The sequence below is a fragment of the Quercus suber genome, unplaced genomic scaffold (genome assembly GCF_002906115.3).
Source record: "Quercus suber isolate HL8 unplaced genomic scaffold, Cork oak 2.0 scaffold_512, whole genome shotgun sequence".
In the NCBI taxonomy this organism is placed as follows: Eukaryota; Viridiplantae; Streptophyta; class Magnoliopsida; order Fagales; family Fagaceae; genus Quercus; species Quercus suber.
In genome coordinates this window covers 237,037-260,702 of record NW_027069961.1, presented here as the reverse complement: position 1 = coordinate 260,702, position 23,666 = coordinate 237,037, and the positions used below count along the sequence as shown (strand labels likewise).

The 23,666-nt window shown below is 35.3% G+C and overlaps 3 protein-coding genes across 3 annotated transcripts; all 3 read right to left on the bottom strand.

The window, feature by feature from the left end:
* Nucleotides 1-477: 477 nt before the first annotated feature.
* On the bottom strand, nucleotides 478-2,627 carry LOC136063331 (pentatricopeptide repeat-containing protein At3g05340-like). Its single transcript, XM_065763543.1, has one exon. It carries the CDS (start codon nucleotides 2,625-2,627, stop codon nucleotides 936-938), a length of 1,692 nt encoding a protein of 563 aa, XP_065619615.1. The 3' UTR covers nucleotides 478-935.
* A 5,854-nt stretch (nucleotides 2,628-8,481) lies between these two features.
* Nucleotides 8,482-11,134, bottom strand: LOC136063328 (uncharacterized). The gene is made up of 3 exons (XM_065763529.1): nucleotides 10,876-11,134; nucleotides 9,093-9,311; nucleotides 8,482-9,032 (listed from the first exon to the last, which is right to left on the bottom strand). The coding sequence occupies exons 1-3, from the start codon at nucleotides 11,132-11,134 to the stop codon at nucleotides 8,482-8,484; spliced, it is 1,029 nt and encodes a 342-aa protein (XP_065619601.1).
* Nucleotides 11,135-15,573: 4,439 nt separating this feature from the next.
* LOC112019871 (uncharacterized) lies at nucleotides 15,574-22,323 on the bottom strand. The gene is made up of 8 exons (XM_024052413.2): nucleotides 21,754-22,323; nucleotides 21,384-21,523; nucleotides 21,182-21,281; nucleotides 20,940-21,038; nucleotides 18,798-19,145; nucleotides 16,928-17,020; nucleotides 16,635-16,841; nucleotides 15,574-16,130 (listed from the first exon to the last, which is right to left on the bottom strand). The coding sequence occupies exons 1-8, from the start codon at nucleotides 22,102-22,104 to the stop codon at nucleotides 15,867-15,869; spliced, it is 1,602 nt and encodes a 533-aa protein (XP_023908181.1). The 5' UTR covers nucleotides 22,105-22,323; the 3' UTR covers nucleotides 15,574-15,866.
* Nucleotides 22,324-23,666: the final 1,343 nt, after the last annotated feature.

The following is a 23,666-nucleotide window of genomic DNA, read 5'->3' as shown; positions in this document are numbered from 1 at the left end:
TTTTGGCATGACCGTTTTGTGCTCATTTAAACATACTTTTGCAGAATAATTGATTCCACGAAAATTCAGATCCATGTGTTGATTTCTTGACTGCAAAAGGATAAGCTATTTGATACTGAGAAGTAGAAAGGCTTAGGAACTGCCAACTTCGAGACAAGTTTGATAAATTCCAACTCAATGAAATGTCAAAACTTAGATAACAATTTCCAAAATTTGTTATTGTTAGAATTATGATTAAGTGATTAAACTTACCATTTCCTGATAGCTTAAGCTTTTGAGACAAGTGATAATTTAACGTAGTATCAGAGCAGAAGATCATGAGTTCGATCCCTGTCTTCACTATACCTCCCATTTAAAATATTAAATTCCTACTTGTTGGGCCCCCATTTATTAAGGAGAAGTTTAGGTTCACAAGTAAGGGAGAGTGTAAGAATTATAATTAAATGCTTAAACTCATCATTTCCTGATAGCTTAAGATTTTGGGACAATCAGTAATTTAACAGTTATTTTTTAATTTCTATTACTATTTTTTTTTTCTTGGTAAGTTACTCACGCACCCAAGGGGAATTGAACCCCATCCTCACCAACCAACCATACTTATATGGGTGTTGGAGGTGACATTTGGCCCAAAGACCATCGGCAATTTCCAGAAAAATCAAAATTATCAAACCATCTTTTGGTTAAAATCTGACCCTGACTGATTTAAAAAATATAACTTTCATTTTCTTCTTCCGCCCCAAAAGTCCCCAAACAGCTAACATAAGCCATGAGTATATACAGATACAACACTTGCCAAAACTTTGTTTCTATGAAAGATAGTGAATGTTAGAAGCTCAACCAACTTTTAAATCACCAACCAGCTAATAATCCAACCATCCAATTCAATAGACAGATTATTAGACTGAACACAGAATATTAGAAATATTTGAGTGGTATCAAACCAATGGCTCTCCCTTCCCATCTTGATCCAAGTAATAGATAATGAACCTCTTATCTGGAGCATATCCTTCAGCTGTCATGTGTCTAAACAACTCAGCCAAAACCCCATATATGTTTCCAGATTGTGCATGCATTTTGTCACCAACAACAAAGCTTTGGACTTTCTTTTCAATCTCAATCCAACTCATACCTACTTCCTTTGACACCCCCATCTCCCTCATTCTCTTAATAGTCCTTGCTCTCTCTTTCCATCTCCCTTCAGAAGAATATATATTGGACAATAAAACATATGGTGCTGGGCTTTCAGGTGCTGCCGAAAACAACTGATCTGCAGCATACTTTCCCATCTCTGAATCACCATGAATGCTACAAGCACCAAGCAATGCTTGCCAAACCTCTATACCAGGATTCTCAGGTAATCTGGCAATAAACTGTTTTGCTTCAGTAAGAAGTCCAGCCCGACCCAACAAGTCAATAATACAAGCATAGTGTTCTGATCTTGGACTCAACCCATGATCTTTAGCCATGGATTCCAGCAACTCCATTCCCCTTTCAACTAAGCCAACATGGCTACAAGCATGGAGCAAAGACAGAAATGTAACATCCGTTGGCTGTATGCCTTCCAACCTCATCTCATCATACATTTCTAGTGCCTTGGAGCCATCCCCATGACGAGCAAAAGCTGCAATTAAAGAGTTCCATGAGACTGAGTTCCTTTGAGACATCCGATGGAAGACTTTGATTGAATCCTCCAAATCCCCGCACTTGGAGTACATGTTTATAAGTCCATTGATGACAAAAGTATTATTACTGAAGTTCTTCTTGATAACTAAAGCGTGAATTTGTGTACCAAGACCCAAAGAAGCATCAACTCCAAATGCCCCAAGGACAGCAGAAACCATATCTGGGTCAACCTCAATACCTGACTTAATAATTTTAACAAATATCTGAATAGCTTCTTCCTCAAATCCATTCTGTGCAAAACCCACAAGGATAACAGTCATGGAAACCTCATCAAGTTCTTCCGCAGACTCAAAGATTTTCCATGCATCTTCTATGCTTCCACACTTCGAATACATGTCCATTAGTGCACTCTCAATGCACAAATCTGATTGAATTCCCAATTTCCAAAGGAGCCCATGAATTTGACGCCCTTCACTTGATGTCTGCAAACCTGAACATGCCATGAGCGAGCTCAAATATGTCAATAAATTTGGATCCACTGATCCATACCGCATCTTTACAAAAAGTTCCAAACTTTCCTCGTAGCACTCATTCTGTGCAAGGCCCGAGATCACAGCCGTCCAAGTAATGACATTCCTTTCAAGCATTTCATCGAAAACCTGCATTCCTGAACAAATACACCCACATTTAAAGTATGATGTTATCAAAGCATTTCCCACCGTAAGTTCCTGCTCATTCCCATTTAAAATTACTAAAGCATGTATCATTTTACTCACATAACAAAACTCGGGTCCCTCACAAGCTGATAAAATTGTAGTCAAAGTAGCTTTATCAAATTGATATAAACCGGAATCACGCATTCGTTTAAATAACCCAAAACCTATATCAAACTCCCCATTCCTTAAAAAGCCAGACATAACCGTATTCCACGAAACAGTATCTTTCACAGGCATATGATCAAACAGCTTAACTGCATTTGACAGTTCACCGCATTTTGAGTACATTTTTTTTTTTTTTTTTTTTTTTTTTTTAAATTTTAATTTTTTTAGATGTGTATACAATGCCTAGTTCTAAAGTTAAGATATCTATACAAGTATGACTGAATAACAGATGCAGTTTGGAAGAATACTTAGTAAGGCTAAAGAAAGGCCCTAAGCATAATCTTAGGGTGTCACGTTAAGAAAAACTCAAATATAAATGCTTTCAGCATAATTTGACAATCATTAGAACTTTTAATTGCAGTGTTAGGATACACACCTTAACACCACGATAACGTAGTATACATACCTTAACACCATTCAACTAAATTCACAACCATGAATTTTTCTACCACAAAGATACAAATTAGGGGAAAGCCTCACAAATGAAAGATGCCTTCTATAGGATTAGCAAAACTAAAAGAAAACCAAAAAAATATGAAAAAAAAAGACGTAGATATAAAACCATACCTTCCATGTAAGAGCAGTCTCCCTAAACAGAGTGAATGTCTTTCTTTGTAAAAAGATATCTAACTATGTTACAAACCCATGGAGGTTTTGTGTCTATCAATAAAACTACTGTTTCCAGCAAAAGGATCGTTGACATGCTAGATTCCTTAGGTTTCATTAATACTAGCTCCTTCAATTGATTCCTGTCCAACAAAACAAATATGCAACACTTGCATTAAACAGTAACACAAACAAAAGAAAAAAAAAAAAAGAAAAAAAAAATTCTCAAGAATATCCCCAAAGCTTTTGTATTAAGTGCAATTAAATACAATGTAATATGAAAAATTCATGCTATATCTGAAATTACCCAAATCCTTAGATCAAGTCCATTTGGAAATAGTTCTCTTGAGGGCTTCTTTCATGTCATCATCTCTAGTAGCATGATAACAAAACCATATGCATCTCCTCTAGTGGAAACTTGTTAAAGGCAATTTTTTGGACAACAAACCAGCAAAACCAAAGAAAATGCTCCATAGCTTGAATTAGATTAACATGAGAAATCTATTGCCCTCATTAATTCATTATTTTGGTTACTCATTATATTATCTTTTTCCTAGGAGAAAACACAACGGTAGCAGCCAAAGGACAAACCATTGGCCTGAGTACCAAACTTGAATACTCCAAAACTTATCAAAACACAACACGTGGGCAAAAGCCTCTTAAACATCTTAATCAACTAAGTGGGGTTATACAACCAAATTCATTTATTTTAGAAGAGGTAAGTCAAGAAACAAGAATCATCATTAGCTTATCAAATGCGCAGCTGTAGGTATATAACAAATTGATCCTCATAAAAAACTTGCATGACTACATATCCTTTTAGTTTGTTGAGCTGACAGAAAATTTGTAGAAAAATGGAGAACATAGGGTCTTAAAGGATAATACTCTATGAACCATCTACTAACTTCTTTCCCTCCCTATTTTGTTATTAACGATCAAGTATACTAAGTGGGCAAAAGCATTTAGAAGTTCAACCAGCTTAAAACCAGTCACCTAATAATCCAATCATCCAATTACACCAAGAGGTTACTAGACTAAGCACAGAACATTAGAAATAATTTAGTGGTTAGTAAATCAAACCAATGGTTCTTCCTTCCTATCTTATCCAAGTTATAGAGAATGAACCTCTTATATGGAGCAGATCCTTCATCTATCATGTGTCTAAACAACTTAGCCAAAACCCTATAGAGGTTTACAGATTGTGCATGCATTCTGTTCCCAACAACAAAGTTTTGGACTTTCTTTTTAATCTGATCCAACTCATACCTGTTTCTTTTGCCACCCCCATTTCCCTCATTCTCTTAATAGTTCTTGTTCTCTCTTTCATTTCCCTACAAAAGAATACTAATTGGCCAATAAAACATATGGCATTGGAATTTTGGGTGCTACAAAAAACAACTAATTTGTAGCATATTTTTCCATCTCTGAATCACCATGAATGCTACAACAACCAAGCAATGCTTATAAAATTCTCGGGTAATCCATTCATAAAATATTTTGACTCATTAAGCAGTCCTGCCAGACCCAACAAGTCAACAACACAAGCATATTGTTCTGATCTTGGACTTAGCCCCTAATCTTTCTCCATGGATTCCAACAATTCCATAGTCCATACCCCTTTCAAATAAACCAACGTGGTTGCAAGCATGGAGCAAGGACAGAAATGTAACATCTGGTGGCCGTATACCTTCTAACCTCATCTCTTCGTCCTTGCATGAGACACAGTTCCTTTAAAAGACACCCTACTAAAGTCTTTGATCAAATCCTCCAAAACCGCATTACTTGGAGTACATGTTTATAAGTCCCTTGCTAACAAAAGTTATCCCTGAAGTTCTTTGTGATAACTAAAGCATGAATACTTCATTCTCCACAATCTCAATTTTTACCTTGCTAGGTATATATAATTACAATTATAAAGGTGCCAACATTCTCTACAAACATCAGGAATGATAATTACAATAGTACAATGCAACAAAAAGATGTGATAAACTCTAATGACAAGAGGGAAAATCCTGTTGCAAACTAGGATTAGATATGAGAAAAAAGACAAGGTAAGAACATGCAAAGGACATATTGCATTGTATTTGAAGAATTTCACACACATTTTTCCTTCCTATAAACATAATCTGTGCAATGTGCATGTAGAAATTACACAAGGCACATTGATATCTCTATATTTCACAAGAACTATTACATTTAAGAGTGGTCTTTAGTTTCTCAATGAAAGAAATGGGGTGTGGGCGATAGACAAATGTGTAAGTACCTCCAAACAGTTGGCCATTATGTGTATTACTTCCAATTTGGGTATTTCCCAAGAATACCGTGCAGCACATACTCTAGGTGAGGAGAGTAGCAATGTGGGTGAGAGCAGCATAACCGTCAATTTTGAGCTGGATTTAGACCAGGCAAGAAAGGGCTTAACATTATAGGGCCTTCAGCACTAGGCAGACCTAAAGAGAATAGTACTGTGAATTTTGCAACCCAACCGCTGATGCTGCAATTCAAGATTGGAGAATTCTTAGATTGGATTAAGAAAGCTTAGAGCCTTGAAGAAGCTTAGAGCCTTGAAGAAGCTTAGAGCCTTGAAGTAAGGATGTTTATGGGGTCCCCATGTTTAGGTTGTATTAAGCCAAAGGCTATGAAGTAGGTATTAAGGAGTAAAAATATAGAAATATATAGGAATTTGGCTTAAAAAGTGGAGTATGGTAAATTGAAATTATATGTTGTGCAGAAGTGTATGTTTCAGTCTCTTGGGAATAGGAATCATAGGATTCTCAACAGGTAAAACAATTAGCTGTGGGGTACTATCAGAATATGTTATCCACAAACATCTGACTTGAAAACCAGAATTGTGGATTGAAGAGCTCTCAAAATTCAACCTTGATTGTTACATAGAACAGAGTTATAAAATGAATCATTGAGCTGCACTATTATTTCAACTTTAATCAGCTTTCGCATCTTCAGAGCTCACTAACCAGTTACAAAGTGGAGAACTAAGAGATTACACAAATACATGCTATCATCATTTGCAAAAATAAAAGAAATTATGAACAAGATAAATAACAAACCATTATTAAAGGTCATAAAGAAAATTCACCATTACAGAATTATTCACAATTTTTCCTCCCAATTCAAGTTAATGAAAATAGCTTCTTTCACATTCTTGCCATAAAAACTGTATGCAATTCAAATGAATAATAGTACATGCTTTTACTTTGATTATAAACTCTTACAATGTTACTCAAGTCAACAGATGGGTTAAGGAGTTATTTTAACCTGGATGACATTATATCTCCAATGCTCCAGTGGGTCCATTACCAAACTCAAAAGATGCACACTTCTTTCTTTCCAAGGCAAATCAGCCACAATTAGACTCATTTGGTAAATTAAGAGCTGCAGTGTGTAACCCCATCCAATACTAACATGGCTCAAACTTAACTGATACAATTTTCCCAACTCAGATAAAGAAATAATTCTCAAACATCAAAAGCACTCTAAAAGGACATCTAATTAACAAGACCCCCTTATTAGTACCATATCAGACCATATATGATGAGGATTACCAAACACAACATGCTAGGTGCCAGAAAACTCCCGTATAACATGGAATCACATTAAAAATATACGAATATCTTGAGAAGAAATGTCAGTGCCACCAATAAATAGTTCTCAACCTTGATATATTGTCCATACAATGGAAGGGCTCAATTTGCAAGTATGCTGTACTAAAACCAACTAATTTCTTCGATGCTGCAACAATAGATTGCTCCAGATCAAACAATCACTTGGAAGAGTACTTAGTCCAACTATATAGAAAATGAGAAAGATACATCATAAGAGAAGACTTAGGAGATATATATATATATATATATAGAATCTTTTTAAAAGGTGAAATACAAGCGTAGATAAGGAGACACTATTCAAAGAATCATGTGTAATATAAAACATTAGGATACAGAAGATCAAATATATTATGTGCATTTTTCTTACTACAAGAGCTATAGACTATAGGTGTTGGCAAAAACATATGATTAATCAGTCAAATTCTAGGTTTGATGATAAATTGTAGTAAATTTGAACTCAGTTCTCAAAAGGAATCTGAGATCTCAATATTATTTTCTTAATAAAGTTAATGTCGTAAGTAATATCAAGAATAAAATGTCAACTATAAATGTTAGTATAGGACTTCTGAAAAATGAATATAAGTCATTTAAGAACAAGAAGAGAGGTATAGGGAAGCTCAAGAGATGCCAAGCACTTTGTCTCATGGTGGTGAATAATGCTGACTATGGTAATTGCACAGTCATCAAGAGATTGAAAAAAATAACATAAGAATTGGGTAGTGAAAAAAGTGGACAGAGTTAGAGGATTAGAATAGGAATATCCATATAGTATCATTTAAAAATAATAATAAGAATAACACAATTGGACAGAAATCCAGAAGTAGAATGCTTAAAAATTAATTGAGGGAAAAGAAACAAAAGCATGGTTTTTGAAGACAAGTACCCAAGTAATAATAAATGTTTCTCCCTTACAATTTTAGAAGTGCTACATAACAACGACATTGTTCAAAGTAGGAAAGGTCCAACTAGCATTTTTTTAAACTAAGCCCAGAACTTATCAAACCTAGTTTGAAGTAATCTCTTTGCCTGGCAAGGTTTTGAAGATTACTTTAGAGTACATTCAATGCCACTATATAACTCAACTAAGCTATTTTATTACAATATTTATATCTTGAGAAGAAATTTCAGTGCAACCAATAAATAATTCTTGACCATGATATGCCCATACAATGGAAGGACTAATCTCTTCTATGTTGCAACAACAATTACAGACTGCTCCAAATCAAATAATCACTTGGAATAGTGCCTAGCCAAATTATGAACTCTATTGATAAAACATGAGAAAGATACATCATAGGAGAAACTTTAGGATATATACATGATCTTATAAAAGGTAAAATATAAGAGCCGATATGGAAATGATGCCAAACAATCATGGGTAAAATAACACATTAAATTACAGAGCATCAAATATAACAGAAGTTTTAGAATGCAACACTTTTCCTACTACTAGACCAGCAGATTTTGACTACAGTTGTTTGTAAAAATATATGATCAGTGGGTCAAATTTTAGGTTTGATGATAAATTGTTCAATTTTATTTTTTAACAAAGTTAACGGGGTAAGTAATATCAAGAATAAAATGGAAATATGACTTTATTGAATAATAACAAAAATTCGCACTAACAGTCCACTTAATGTTAAGCGAGGCCCATTTTTTAAATTTGTAATAACACATTAGATTTAATAATAAAAACAAAGGCTCAATCCAAGACAAAAATATAAATATAAAAATTAAAACCACATTCGTCATTTCCATAAACATTTATCATGGATGTAGAAATTACACAGGGCACATTGTAAGATAAACTCTCTACAAGGATCACCACAACTGTGGCATTGAGGACCGTCTTCAGTTTCCACAATGAAGGTAAGGGGGTGTGAGTGACAGTTAGATGGGAAAACATCTCCAGACCTAATATTTGTGTACATCCCAAAAATGCAATTGGGATGAGCAGGATAGCTGCAATTTTCACAGTAATAGAACCAATGTTTTGGATCTCGTTCTTCTTCACAGATATCACAATAGTATTCATTAGAGTCATCTTCAACAGCATAAGTAAGAGTGAGGGGATGCTCATGTTGTCTGTAGCTTGTGGTATATGGCAGCGTAGCGCATTTGAAGTCGAGAGCAAATTCACAAACAGTAGAACGAAATATTTGGTTACTTTTAGAATTACAACTAGTGCAATTTTGTTGATATGTTGTGCTGGAGAGGATAAGTTGGTGCTCATGACTTTTGTGGACAAGGATTTCTGAGATCAAACTACACTGAACATCGAGATCAAAGTAGCATCTTTCTCATTTATAGGAGAAGCCATTACAAACCCGCTCACAGGCATGACACTCAAAAAACTCACTTGATTTCATTGGGACAAGGATGAGTGGGTGTTGATGAAGTGGGTGTCGCTTTTTCTTGGGTAAATTAGCACATGATTTATGAAGAAAGAAGCTACACTTGGCACAACTATAAAAGGGAGGGACAATGGCTCGTGAGCACCCATTGCATTTTTGGCTATTTTGAACCTTATCAGTAAGATTTAAATCATGCTTGTGACTAAAGTGTGCAATTTCTGTGTCTATTTAAGTTTTGTCCTTCCCTATATTGAATTTTTTGACTTCGTAAGGTGCTGTTAAGTCAATGGACTCATCGACCTCTGAATCCTCATCTTCAAATTTTGACAAATCTATATCCTCCCTGTTTTTCTTGGCTATAGCACATTCAAGGTGGGCAATGAAATTGCACCTGGAGCAATAGAAAAGCCTATAGCGTGTGTCCACTTTTTGAACACATATTTGACAAATTCGGGAGTCGGGTTGATGGAATTCAAGAGAAGAATGGGTGAGGTGGAGGAGGTGCTTGTGACGCACAACTTTGACTCTATGTGGGTATTGATAAACACATGTTCTATGAATCCAGGAGCCACATGTATTACACAGGAAGGGCATGCCTTTGTCTTCTTTGCCACAAATGTTGCAAGTGAACGTGATCCACTTCCAAATGCGGATCAATGGGTGGTCGTGCAATTCAGATTCAGCTTCCAAAGTGGGCAGTAAAGAAGCGCATGTGATGTGAAGGTTGAAGTCCTAGCGGGAACACCGATAAATGTATACACCTTTCTCTTCTTTGCAGAGTTCGCAATTGCTAAATTCTATGTCTTGGCCATATTCTATCCATTCGAGAGAGAATAAGAGGATGGATTGGGTGCAAGGATGGTGCAACCCAAGGGGTAGTTCCGCATGTTAAACAGACAATATTATTATTATCAACGCAATGTGTTGTATCATGTTGTGTATGCTAGAGTGGATGCGGAAGATGAAGCATAGAATAGGAACACTAAGAACACAAGAGTTACGTGGTTCAGCCTTGTCGGCCTACATCCACGGAGGAATCCCTTCAGGGTTACATTTTTATTGTATAAGAGTGCAGTACAATAACCTGTGTTACAATGAACCCTAAAATGAGTATATATAGGCAACTAAACCCTAGACTACTAGTACAAGCAAGAATGAACTTGGGCCTATTACATTAGGCTAATATATGTCTAATATATATCTCCAACACCCTCCCTCAAACTCAAGGTGGAAGCTCGATGAAAACTTGAGGTTGGATAAGTATGAGTAGATCACTTGGAGATGCCTTGAAGAAACCACAATAAAGAATGTGCCAATTGACCAATTTTGGAGTTTCAAATGAAGAAATGGAGTCCAAAATTGGAATCTACGTGAAAACTGAGCAAGATAGTCCCTTTCAAAAATTTTGACTTTTGATCAAAGGTCAACGCAAAAAGTCAAAGTCAAAGAGTCCTAGTCAAGGTCAACAGTCAGTGCTCACTATCAGATCCGGGTGGTTCGTGTCGGGTCGGTCTGGGTCAAGGGTCAGCTAGGTGACGTGGTGCTGATGAGGCGACACTGCTGACGTGGCTAGAGACGTGGCTGATGATGTGTCTAGGGCTGACGTGGCTCTTTGATGACGTCATCAAATGACGTCATGGATGACTCGGCAGCAATTTTGGCACCTATGGCGCGTGTGAGTAGTCCACCGGCGTGTGCATGAGATGCCAGAAAACCTGGAGGCGTGTGTAGGCACGTGTTTTCGTTTTGGCTGCTGGGCTTCTCGGTTTCCGTAGATCGGAGGGTTACAAGACCGTAGGAGCGGCGCGTGTTCCATAATCTTTTCTGAAATCCGAGAACTTCGGCAGCGCGTGGGAGGAGCAACTGAAGGCTTTGTCAGCGCGTGGTGGCGCGTGCGGAGGTCTTTGGATTCCCGGTTCCTGGGTTTTGGTCGCGGGAGGTCGTGGATCACATCTATGGTGTTGGTTTCATCAAGCGAAGCTTGGATTTGCACAGATCTAAGAAGTTGAGCTTGAGTTTGTGGATCTTGGACACAACACTGAGTCATGGTGGCTGCGAGATGCCATGGAGTCTAGATCCAACAAAGAAGCATATGTGACTTTTGATGGTGGTGTGCACATAAGAATCTTCTTTGCTTGCTAGAGATTTTGTTTGATGCCAAGAATGGAGTTTGGCTCTGATACCATGTTAAATAGACAATATTATTATTATCAATGCAATGTGTTGTATCATGTTGTGTATGCTAGAGTAGATGCGGAAGATGAAGTATAGAATAGGAACACTGAGAACACGAGGGTTACGTGGTTCAGCCTTGTCGGCCTACATCTACGAAGGAATCCCTTAAGGGCTACATCTTTATTGTATAAGAGTGCAGTACAATAACCTGTGTTACAATGAACCATAACATGAGTATATATAGGTGACTAAACTCTAGACTACTAGTACAAGCAAGAATGAGTTTGGGCATATTACATTGGGTTAATATATGTCTAATATATATCTTTAACACCATACATGATTTATGATGCCAGTAATCATCGCATTCTTTACAACTGTAGCTAGGACCATAAACTGCTTCGTCGCACCCATAGCAATCTTCTCCACTTCTATCATCTTGATTGAAGAGCAAGGGATGCTCCGGATGGCAAAAATGTTGAATCTGTTGCTACTGCCGCTCCATCTAATCTAATCTATCTTCTTTATTTAACTGTATGACAAGACATACAAGGAAAAGTGACAGTCACAATCACACACATATCATCATCATCATCATCATCATCAAATTTCTTTATTGTTTATAAAAATAAATAAATAATAATAAGAAGAAAAAAGTGCAGAAATAAAAATCAGAGAGAGATAGCAAAAAAGAAACAGGGAGCAAAGAGAGTACGTGATGAGAATTGAATAGCAACAATTTAGGTTTTTATGGGTGAATGAATTAGAATTGGAAACAGAATGTAAAAAGTCAAAAAATAAATAAATAAAAGAGGGATTCAATGTCAAAGAATTTGGGCCTAACTCAGCACGTGTTTGTTTCATTTTAGCGTGTAATAAATGAGTAGTAAGTAGTAACTAAAGAAGTCGGAGTGGGATTCAATGTTTAATGGGCTTTTTATTTAACAAAGATTCAAACCCCCTTGTCTTCTTTGTTTTTTCTGGCTTCATACGGTTATGGAATTAGATATGAGTGCTCAAGGGGCTTGTGTGTGGCCCACCGGTCATTTGATTGGGTGGGTATTTTTAATTTTTTAATGTGAACACTGAAAGGCACAAAAACTATTGTATATATTGGAATCCTTTTAATTAATTTTCATTAAAAATTAAAGTGATTTATTTTTGGAGAAAGAATAAAAGTATTGTATAGATGGGAATTATTTTACTTCATTTCATTAAAAATTAAACTTGATTTTAAAAAAAATGGAATGCATCTAAAAAGTTAGGAATAAATAGTAAGAATGCTTGCACAACAAAAATTCAAACTATGTTTTTAATTGATCCTCCATTCTTGTTAATAGAAAATTATAATTTTTTTTTTCTTTTGTTAATTTTTGAGAATGAATGTAAATTATCTTACTATTAATATGGGATAAAATGAACATTTGATAGGAATATGTTCAAGTTTGACTTTTGGATAACTTTTACCAAAGTTTTATTTATTTTTCTTTTTTCTTTTTTTGAATAATTAACTTCTATAAAAGTTATATTCCTCAATTCCATTCTTCCATAATAATAGTTTGTAATCCCATTATTGGACTAAATTTCTTTCCTCCAACTATCATGCTAATTAAATCTTAAGGTGATTTATTATCCTTTCTAAAAATTAAGGTGATTAGACATTAAAAACTCACTAATTTATGAAGAGTGATTAAATATATTTTTTGTATACTTAAATACAATAAATGAAAAACTTTATAAATTTAACAATAAATGGCAACTAATTATTTTGAAATTTTGTGTGCAATTAACCTATAATAGATATGAAATAATAATGTGATTCAAGAAAATGTTGATTTATGAAAAATAATTGAGTGATATACCATTTATCCAAATTGCATTAAGTGTAATATAAACCAAACCATCTAGCAGTAATATATCTCACAAAAATATAGTGTCAAGTACAATAAAATCTTATTACATTTAACATCTACATGACAAATTTTAAGTAAGCAAAATAACCTACTGTTTATAAACGCCAATAGGAAAACACACATACATGTGAACCAATTTACAAAGACAACTATCAATACTTACATCAAGAAGAATCCAATTTTGGCTTCAAAACACACTTAGGGAAGCTTCCAAATTATGCTCGATTTCAATTTTTTTTTTTAAGGCTAACTTCATATCAAACCCCTCTATAACATCTACTATATATAGGATTATCGTGACATTGTGCCAAAGAAGATATACTTATCCAACTCAAAAGATTTTCATGCCATTGTGTAAAAGAATAAATACTTTCTCCAAAACAAAGAAAACAAAAAAAGAAAGAAAGAATAAAGGGAGCAAGTAGACAAGAAGGTAAGGCATATGCTTGCTTGCCAACTTAGACTTAAAAACTTCATGGTAACATTTCCCACTTCTTTGCATAGAATCTACTCAATCATGTTTACAAACAGAGCAAGAAACTGCTGTTCATATCGAAGTTCAAGTTTCATTTTACACATAAAAGACAAGTTGATATCAAATAAAGAGTGTAGCCAATGCAACTCAAAAGATCAAATTCAATTTTACAAACAGTAAACACTACTCGTTAACAAAATCTCCAGCTCAAAGTCAATCTAGGCAGGGAAGCTTAGTTCAAATCCAATCCAATTCAATATGAGAAATGCAACGGGGAAGCAATCCCTTAATCAAGACATACTCTTGATAGAATAAGGACATAAAATACTGAGAAAACACACACTCAAACAAACACAAGCAAATGATAAAAAGGTTCATTTCTACAAGTTCCTTATAGATGGTGACACGGAGTCAACACTTAAACGCTGTATATGATAAATTTGATGGAATTTCACTTAAGAAGAACTAGTATTGGTAAAACCTGTTCCACACAAACTTGAAATCACACTCATGATTTTAGTTCAAAATAACCTGTGTATAAACTGTGTGCAAAACAGTGCGTGTAATTATCACTATCCTATGCATATAATGGTGCTAATGTAATTGTTAAAGATACTAATTTATAATTTAAACTTGTTTATTATGTAACAGCCCAAGAGACCTGATTTAGTGTAAAGTCCAATTAAGGCTAATCCTAACTCTTAGTTTTTATATATACTTTGCTTAGGGTTGATTGTACATACAGTAAAGATGTAGTTATTAAAGACTTTATCCTGTTGACATAAGCTATCAGGTTGAACTATATAACCCTTATGCTCTCTCTCTCTCTCTCTCTCTCTCTCATCTATTTTGTTTTCTCCTATAATTTCAAGGGTGCTTACCAAAAAAAAAAAAAAAAAATGCTAGAGACTAGAGAGTACATATGCAACAAATTTTACAATTTGTTGATAACTTATTGAAGTGACAAATTGTGATTAATGCAACATCATTTTTATTGGGACTACTATTGGTATCACTTTTGATACATTAACCACATCCAACCTGGCTTCTTAGGCTCTCAGCAAATGCTCGTTGGTATGACAATCGGGAAAATTGTTTGTTATTAGACTTGTTATTTTATTGGGGAAAAAAGTTGAGAAGTTCTCTTATATATATGCGCACCCAAAATTTGAAGAAGGTGGCAGCCATGTCAATTTGAAGAATGTTACGTCTACAACATTTTTACAACATTTTCACTACAAATCATAGGTGGTAAGTTGTTATTGGTTCTAATTAGTAATTTCAATCTACAACTTAAATTATTTATTTTGCCCACTCATAATAATCAATAACAACTCACCACTTAGAATTTGTTGTAAAATTATCATGAAAATATTGCGGAAATAACATTTTTCTATCAATTTGTTTTTGTTTTTTCAGTTGAAAGCAACAGTCATGTTGTTTTAGTCACTTAGAAAGTTGACTTAAATGATAATGTTTATTTATTTATTTATTTATTTTTAGTGCTATTGACTTAAACCGTTAAACGATGATGTTTGAGGTTGAACAACCGCATCAGTGCCCAGAAAACAAAAACAAAAACAAAAACAAAAACAAAAGTTACTAAAAATAATAAGATCATTGTCTTGCTAAACAGTCATTTCAGCGTCGGAATTTTAGAATTTAAAAGTGGAAAGCTGGAATAATATTTGAAGAAATCATTTACACTCTTTATCTTATTTGCGGGTGTAACGTTCTCTGCAATGTAATCCCTTTGATACTCCCATTTATCAGCAAAAACATAAATTGATGCAATGACGGATGACCAGTTGAATCAGGTGACTGCACACCCCTTACAATAGCACAAGAAAAAGTTTATTCTCAACTACAGTTTCAAACATTGATTAGGGACAATCGCATAATTGGACAACGGCAAACTTGACATGATCAAACATTCCAACAACTTTCTTTCAATTGTATTCCTAGAATTGTGTAAAACATTCAACAATTCTCTTAAAATCATGGAAGAGAAATCAAACGCTGAAGTTCATGTGATCATGTTGAGTTTTATACAAAATGATATATTAATAATAAGAAATTGCTATAAAACTCACGATTATTGATATAATCGCATCCTAAGATTTTCAATAATCTATAACGCAAAAAAAAAAAAAAAAAAAAAATCTCAGTGGTGTATTGCCCAGCCCAGCCCCGACCCCACTACCTCTGTGGCAAACTTATAGCCCTTGTATTGATTCAAGATTGTATTTTTGCAAAGGCGAAGCTTCAGCCTGCCCATTATCTTGCAATTTTGGTTTCTTTATGGCATCAAGAGTTTGCAAATATTGGGAGGAAGCATTACGATTTGACGAAAGGCCAGGACTGCTAATTCTGCTGGCAAGGAAGCGGCGAATCAAGCCCCTGAGGAATGGAGCCATGGTGTCTGGTTCATGTTCCAAGTAGTACATGATTCCTCCCATACAAATACAAAATAAAAACACCTGTTTCAGTTGAAAAGCATCAATTTGAGTAGCAATATTAAAAAAAAAAAAAAATCAGTTAACTAATAACCACAAGCAAAAAATTCAGTAGTACATGATTCCTCTCTCTCTCTCTCTCTCTCTCTCTCTCTCTCTCTCTCTCAACTTGACCCAATGTAGAGCACGTGGTTGAGTTCAGACAAATCATGAGCAGGACACCATACCCAGGCCCTTAAGATGATGACCATGGAATGACTCCTCTGAAACTTCCATTTCTGAAGTAAGCTATAGATTGGCTAGTTCATAATGGCAAGATACTTCTTTTGTAATAACTGAGGATATAAGTATACATCATACAAAGAAAATTGACAGGAGGCATCAAAAGACAGGCCCCAGAAATAACGCTGATTTACAATTTCAATTGATTTGGTTTGTTAACTAGTTCACTGAAACTGCATTCAGGAATTCATACCTAAAACAATTAAAAATGCTTTCAGAAAAGTATGGCAACAATTTTAGCAATACCTCTGCATTCTTAATATCTGGAAGCAGGTGGCGGTTCACTGAAATATACCACAGCGAATCTCCTGCTCGTGGAAGAACATACAAGGCAAGTTCACTGCGCCTAGCTTTTTTCTCCAATAATACAGAAAGGGCTGCCATACCGCCTGCGATCCAATATACAAGCTTGTGGTCTTTTGATGCAACTTTTCTATGCAAACATATCACTCCCTTGTATCACCCAAGCACCACAAAAGAACTAAGAACATGGTCATGAAAATTTAACCAAAGATGCAGATAAGGATTAAGACAGCTACCTGAAAAATTCCAACAAAAGCTGACAGAAATGTTGTGGAGCGAACAGCCCCCTTAAGAGCAAGCCAGCAGGTACGAACAGGGGCATCCATGAACTAAAAAGGCATTATGTAACTAAAATTAATAACAAAAATAACATTAATAACATTAATTTCAGAGATGAAAAAAGTCAACCAGGGCTAGTCTAAATGAAGTAAAATCCTCCCAATTTAAACATAAGGCAGAAATTGCTATCCATTACTTCAAAATGAAGTTTATTTTTTCCTGGTTTCTAATCTTCAAAATAGAGCATATCTAAGTCAACTACCACATAAACATACCATGTAATATATTTACAAAATGAATTCGACATAAGAAGCATCGAACTTTATATTAGCAGGAATATCACAATTATTATCCTCTTCTACTTATAGAGATGATATCCCCAAGAGTATAGGCCAGTCTGGTTGGTTCTTTGCACGTGATTTTGGTGTCAATGTATGCATCCCATGGAAAAAAATACAATGTCACACACAAAAGGCATATGGAATGACAGTATCATGGGTTTATAGTACATTCAGTACATATGTAAAATAAGCACTGAAATCACACCTAGATACCAAATGTCACATAAATAAACCACATATTATCAAAATGGGAATAGGGAAGTTTTAAGGTCTTAGAAATAAGCCAACTGAAATTGAGAATCAGAATACAGGACTCCACCATTTTGACCAAAACCCCAATTACTATGCAATAATCATCCTACAGTTTTATCATACTACTAGAGTTCAACTAATGCAAAATTTGAGATATTTGATTCGAGTAGACATTTTTTACAATTATATTTCCAATAATATCACTGATTGCAATGTTCTTTATGCGGCCACAGCACACAAAGAAAGATTCTAAAATTCAGGATAAACCCCAATTCAAAATTTAAATACATGGAGCTGAGTTGCTGTAGTTTACTGGAGGTTCAGAAAGAACAAATCATAAATATAGAAGCAATCTTTATCCATGTAGGTAACACTATCTTTCCCCATCTTTGCCCCTAGCAGTAATATAGGCTAAAAGAATAGAGATGATTGTGGTGGTGATGTTCGTTTTTGACAAATAATGTCCATGGAGACAGTTGCATGCCAAAAGATGTGATGGTAGTGTTAATGAAACTGGAGAAGAAAGTGATGTTGTAAATTGAAATATTATAGAAATATGGTAAAATCCATATAGCTGGAGATGACAACAACACTGTTGTGAGGTCATGGTACAATTAGAGACAAGTTAGCAGTAATTTACGTAGGACTGGTGAGGTGTTGATGATGCAACAACTATCAAATGTGACACATGTTAAGGAAAAGAGCAAGGCCATGCACCAACACAATCAATGCAAGAGAAAGTATAAGTGCCTTTCTCTAAAATCTTAAATACCAATCTACCATCCCATCCTACCAGAAGACATCTCTAGTAAAACCAATAACAATTTAATTCTCTCCGTTATAATTCTGTTTTCATATCTCTCCCACATTAGCACATCAGATATGCATTTAATCACATCATGGCAAGCTTAATGTTCATATGCATTTTGGAAGACAAATGTGACATGGTAATCTACCATTAAAGTGAGTGGCACTTGCCTGGCATGTTAATTAGTCAACCCACTAACAGATCAAAATAGATCTCAACTAATAAACAGTACACCTCTTACAACTGTTTGAGAGTTATGGTTCTGCTTTAGCACAATAGATATATGAGGCCATCTCCACAACTATTTCCAACCATGTGAATTTACATTATATATAAGATTGTCTACTTGTCATTTTTCTTCTTTCAGCAGAAGCATAGAAAACTGAAGTTTAAAAGCAAAAGAAATAACGTGGATAAATAATGTACCTTTTGCAGGTGCAGAACAACAAATGGTACAAAGGTCAAAGAGAAGTAAAGTGGAAATGTTTTCCTGAATGTAGCTGATGTTGCATTTGCATTGTGAGTCAAACATGAATTCATGTCTGGATGAATAACAGAACAAGGAATAATGGCGGGAAATTCTTCCAACTTTACATAGTTGGGATTCCTTCTGCCAGATAAGTAAGCAGAGAGTGAGGCCACATCAACTGGGAAACCTCTACAGCTGTCTCTTACAGCCTTGTATACAGGCTGTGCTACTGGCCCAGTCTTCTGAATGAAGTCTTGATATGATTTTGGCAAGCTCTCAGGACGCATTACAAATGAATACATAACCTGAAATGAGTTTATCAATCAATAAAATGATTATGGAAGATACAAAAGTAACTTATTAAAAGATATTTTGGAAAAAGCCCTAGTAAGTGAAGAGGATTTGAGAAATTCGAATCAAATTCCAATCAATAGCTTAGATATAATAAGAACCAGAATTTTAACATCTTTACACAAACAAATGAGCCATGATACCATTACAAGCTCAGTGCAAGAACCAGAATTTCAAAGCGTGAAGAAAGTACTTACTTTATATCGTTACAGGGTTACAAAAACCTAATCACCACAGAACTCATATATTCTATAGCCAGCACTACATCAGTTAAGGAATCACAAGCCTTAGTATTGTTTAATGAACATGTGCAGACTTATGGGCCCCACATATAACATCTGAGATGCATTCTAATCCATCTCAAACATTACAAGTAAATGGTTAAACAAGTGGAACATAGAATTAAGTCAGTGGAATATAGGGTTAACATTTATGGAGTCAAGTTTTGGGTTTTAGAGCTATAGGACTTCGATATGTGCGGTGACTAATAGTAGTTTTCTATAAATCCTCCTAAGATTTTTTATTCCAAACTATTATGGGTATTATATTGATTGTTATTAATCTATGATATTCAAATAATTTCTAAAATTCCTACGTTTGTTTTCTTAGAGATTAGACTTTGATCAATATGAGACTTATTCTATGACATCCTAGTATCCTACCATTTCAGAATAACATTTGCGGTATTGTTCATGGTTGCAAATCATGGTATTCGCTTGTTTGATTATGACAAAATTTTCCTAATGCAACAACACCACCTTAAATTGTTTCCCGGCATCCTGCACCCTGCTTCTTTACAATTCTTTTAACTTCTTGCATGAGAAATCCACAAAAATGAAAAATCCAAATACATTCAAAATCAATGTTCTAAACCATTTGTTATATATTTCCAAAAACTGAAATCCAAGTTCCGAAGCCCCAGCACCAAAAAAGCAATAGTGGAAAGGTTTCTAAAAAAGCAAATCTATCCTCCCAACTCACAAATGTTCGGGTTCCTCACTTTTTCATAAAGCATAAGCTAATATAAACTTGCTCACTAACTCAATTGACATCATTTCTAATCTTAAAATTATCCTTGGCTCTCTACTGATCTGTGTAGGTTTCTTCTTGCTAAAACAGCTACCAGACTTTTACGCACATAGAAAAATAAATCCATGCATACGCATATTCCTAAACAATTGTTTGAAGCTCCCAACCATGCCATTATGAAATCACTCTGCCCTTGATCAGCTTACTGCTTGTTTATCTCTACATTTGCATTCAGCTTAGGCTGAATTCATTGACAAGATTTTACAAAACTGCCCAACACTCAATTCCCTGACGGGTAACACTTAGGTAGTCCCGGAGCAGTGCTCCGGGCTCTCACAAAGTGGGTGGGCCCCATGGTGGGACCCACGTGTGGGGCCCACCCACTTTGTGAGAGCCCAGAGCACTGCTCCGGGACTATCTAAGTTTTTCCCTTCCCTGACAGCATGGCTGGTCATATACCAGCCAATTAAATTTACCCTCCAATATGATAGATGTAGGCTGGTCACACTGCACTCATTGACTTAGCTATAATACTGTCAAAGTAACAATAATTACAGTCACTATCACCATGACGTTTCCATCAATCACAAATACTTCCATACTTTCTAGTTAAAAGCCATTCCACTAGCAATTATATAGTGAATTCAGGTACGAATTTTTTTTTTTTTTTTTACTCAAGTTATCTACAGCTTTACAAGTCAAAATGAACTTAATGTTACCTGTGCACATGCAAAAGCAAAGAGTAAAGAATCTCCATGCCTCCAATGGCTTCCCCAAAAGTGAAACTTGTCCTTCGACTTTGCAGAATTATAAGCACACTAATAGAATAAGACACATAAACCATTAGGCTGGCGTGAAAAATCATAATCACAAGCAAAATAAAAACAAACGATTCCTGATTCCTATAACTTAGCGTAGCTCGCGAAAATTTAATTAGGTTATACACCATTTGTTCACAGACCTGGGCTAGCCTAGCCAAAAGATATAAAGCAAGTGTGCGCCTCCGATTAGAATCATCTAGGGCTAAAATTGACAAACCAGCAATTGAACCTGCTAAAATGCTGCTCCATCATCCCTCAAACAATGTCATAAATAAGGAACATGCATTATCATTGCAAATTGAACGAAAACAAAAATTCATATTCTACGCACTGCAAACTTACGCATTGAATGGCGTCTCTTTCTTTCTCAATTTTCTCAACAAGCATCTAAGAGCTTGATAAGATCCTGTAAAGCCACCGAAAAACAATCCGATTCGACAGGCTTCCTCTCTTACTATCAGATCTTTCTCTGACACAAGTTGCTGCAATCAAAACACAATCGCAAGCTCACACATTGTCCACAAATACACAGCGATCGATGGATTATAGTTATTCAAATAATTCAAAATCGTTGCAGCTTCAATTTTTGAAATGAAAAACCCTAATTACAACGAAATTCATGCATGATCACACAGAAACCAATCCAATCCAATCCAATTCAATTCACAACAAAAAAAAGGACATGGAAAAGAGAGTAATTTACGAAAGTGACCTTGAGATCGAGGAGGGAAGAGTAGGACTGGCGGCGAGCGAGCTTGAAAGCGCGGAGGAGGATGCCGATGCCGACGCGGACGCCGTAGGAGAGGAGGAAGGTTTGGCAGAGGTTGCCGATGGCGTTGGCAACGCACGACGGTTCGTAGGCGGCATGGTCGCAGCAGGGCGGGCAATGCTGTGGCTGGTTGTGGTGGGGAGAGGAGCGGACGGCGGCTCCGGCCTTGCGCTGGCGGCGCTGGAGCTCCTCTATGGCTTCGCGGAGACGGTCCTCGGCTTCCCGGAGGCGGCGCTCGGCGTCGACGTTGTCTTGGAGTGGCGGCGACGGTGGAGACCCTGCTGCTGATGCCATTTTCGTCGCACAGTCACAGCGAGAAGAGAGAGAGAGTGAGAGAGGGGTTGGTTTGTTCAGTAATACTTGCACGCGAAAGTCGAGTGAGAGAGAGAAAGAGTAGATAAAGGGGAATGGGTTTTAAAAGGAAGAAGTAACGTCACGAAAGGAAGGTACAAGTCGCCATCATCATTCTCGGTATCAGCCCCGTCAGGCCATCACCATATCTTATTCCCATCCCATCCATCCTATGATTTAGATTTTCTTTTTATTTGCTCCCAATTATTATTTGATGAATTTTACTAATGTGTGTTCTTAGAGTACATATTAATTTTTATTTTTGAAATTTTTTTTTTCGAGAATTGAAAAAGTAATGACAGTCTTTTTAATTCTCGAGAAAATATTTTTAAAAATAAAAAACTTAATGTGTGCCTTAAGGACACATATTAACCGGACCATTATATGCTATATGATGATTTGACACCATTTTTGTCTTCTTCTTCATTATTATTTTTTTTCTTCGGAAATGAAGAAATGTCCAATCATGGTCTAAAATTAAATAAATTTAAGATTTAGATTTTGCCATCTTATTTTTTCTTTAAAAAAGGAAAGAAGATTTTGTCTTAGCTGTAGTTTAGTTTAATCATAGTCAAATTTTTACTACAGTTAAATATTATATGTTATGGCAAAATTTAAACTTCATATTTATTTGTTAATTGTTTATTTCACTTTGAAATGAAAAAAGTCCAAATCTAAAAATATCGGAAGTTGGAAGGATGTGGATGTTAGAATCAAGTTGTCAATTTCTTTTTTTTGTCATCGTCTTGATTTGTCCATTTATATATATATATATATATTAATTTTGGAATATCTTTTGTTAAAAATTAAAATGATATATTTTGGTATCTATTTATTTTGGAGAAAAAATTTATTTTATAATATATATTTATGTATCTTTAACACAAAATAACTAAACATAATTATTCATTGTATCCTACTTTATCATATCATTTATATATATTATAAGGACACAATTTGGTTTCTAAGCCCAAAAAGTAAAAGGATCTAGCTCCAAAGAGCCCAATACAATGAATTTGTAGAGAGTGAGTTAGAAAACTAGGCTCTAATGAGTTAGGTGACAATTATAATGAATCCAAACCACAATAAAGTAAAGATAGACTGGTTTTATTTAAAGAAAATCTTCATTAGCACAATCCGAAAAGATCAATTCTTGTATATATCTCTATAATTTGATTACAAGCACAGTTCTTGTTGCTACAGTATTTTCTTTCTTAATTTTCCAATCTCTTTCCCTTAGGGTCTTCTTTCTATTTTATACTATTTTCCTTCTTTCATTTCTACCCTCCACATGTAGATTAGATTGCTGGTGTTGATCCTTGTCTCATCAACACCTTCTTGAAATCTTTGGGGAGTAGCTGTAAGGCTGAAAATTACTGTTCAGGTATCATTTCTTCATTAATGCGGCCAGAGAGTTAGTTATAGAGCATTCAATGTGGTGGTAACAGCTTTCTCTTAAATATTATATGACTTCCCTCTATCCTGTGTTTCTAGGATGCTTGTCC

Coding starts and splice junctions, on each gene's coding strand:
- LOC136063331 (XM_065763543.1), bottom strand. CDS start 2,627: ATGTACTCAAAATGCGGTGAACTGTCAAATGCAGTTAAGCTGTTTGAT.
- LOC136063328 (XM_065763529.1), bottom strand. CDS start 11,134: ATGACTCAGTGTTGTGTCCAAGATCCACAAACTCAAGCTCAACTTCTT. Junction 9,312..10,875: donor CGCGCCGCTCCTACGGTCTT/GTAACCCTCCGA, acceptor AAACTTAAATAG/ACACAGAAATTGCACACTTT. Junction 9,033..9,092: donor CCTTGTCCCAATGAAATCAA/GTGAGTTTTTTG, acceptor CCTATAAATGAG/AAAGATGCTACTTTGATCTC.
- LOC112019871 (XM_024052413.2), bottom strand. CDS start 22,104: ATGGCATCAGCAGCAGGGTCTCCACCGTCGCCGCCACTCCAAGACAAC. Junction 16,842..16,927: donor CTTTTGTTGGAATTTTTCAG/GTAGCTGTCTTA, acceptor GGGTGATACAAG/GGAGTGATATGTTTGCATAG. Junction 16,131..16,634: donor CAGATATTAAGAATGCAGAG/GTATTGCTAAAA, acceptor CAACTGAAACAG/GTGTTTTTATTTTGTATTTG.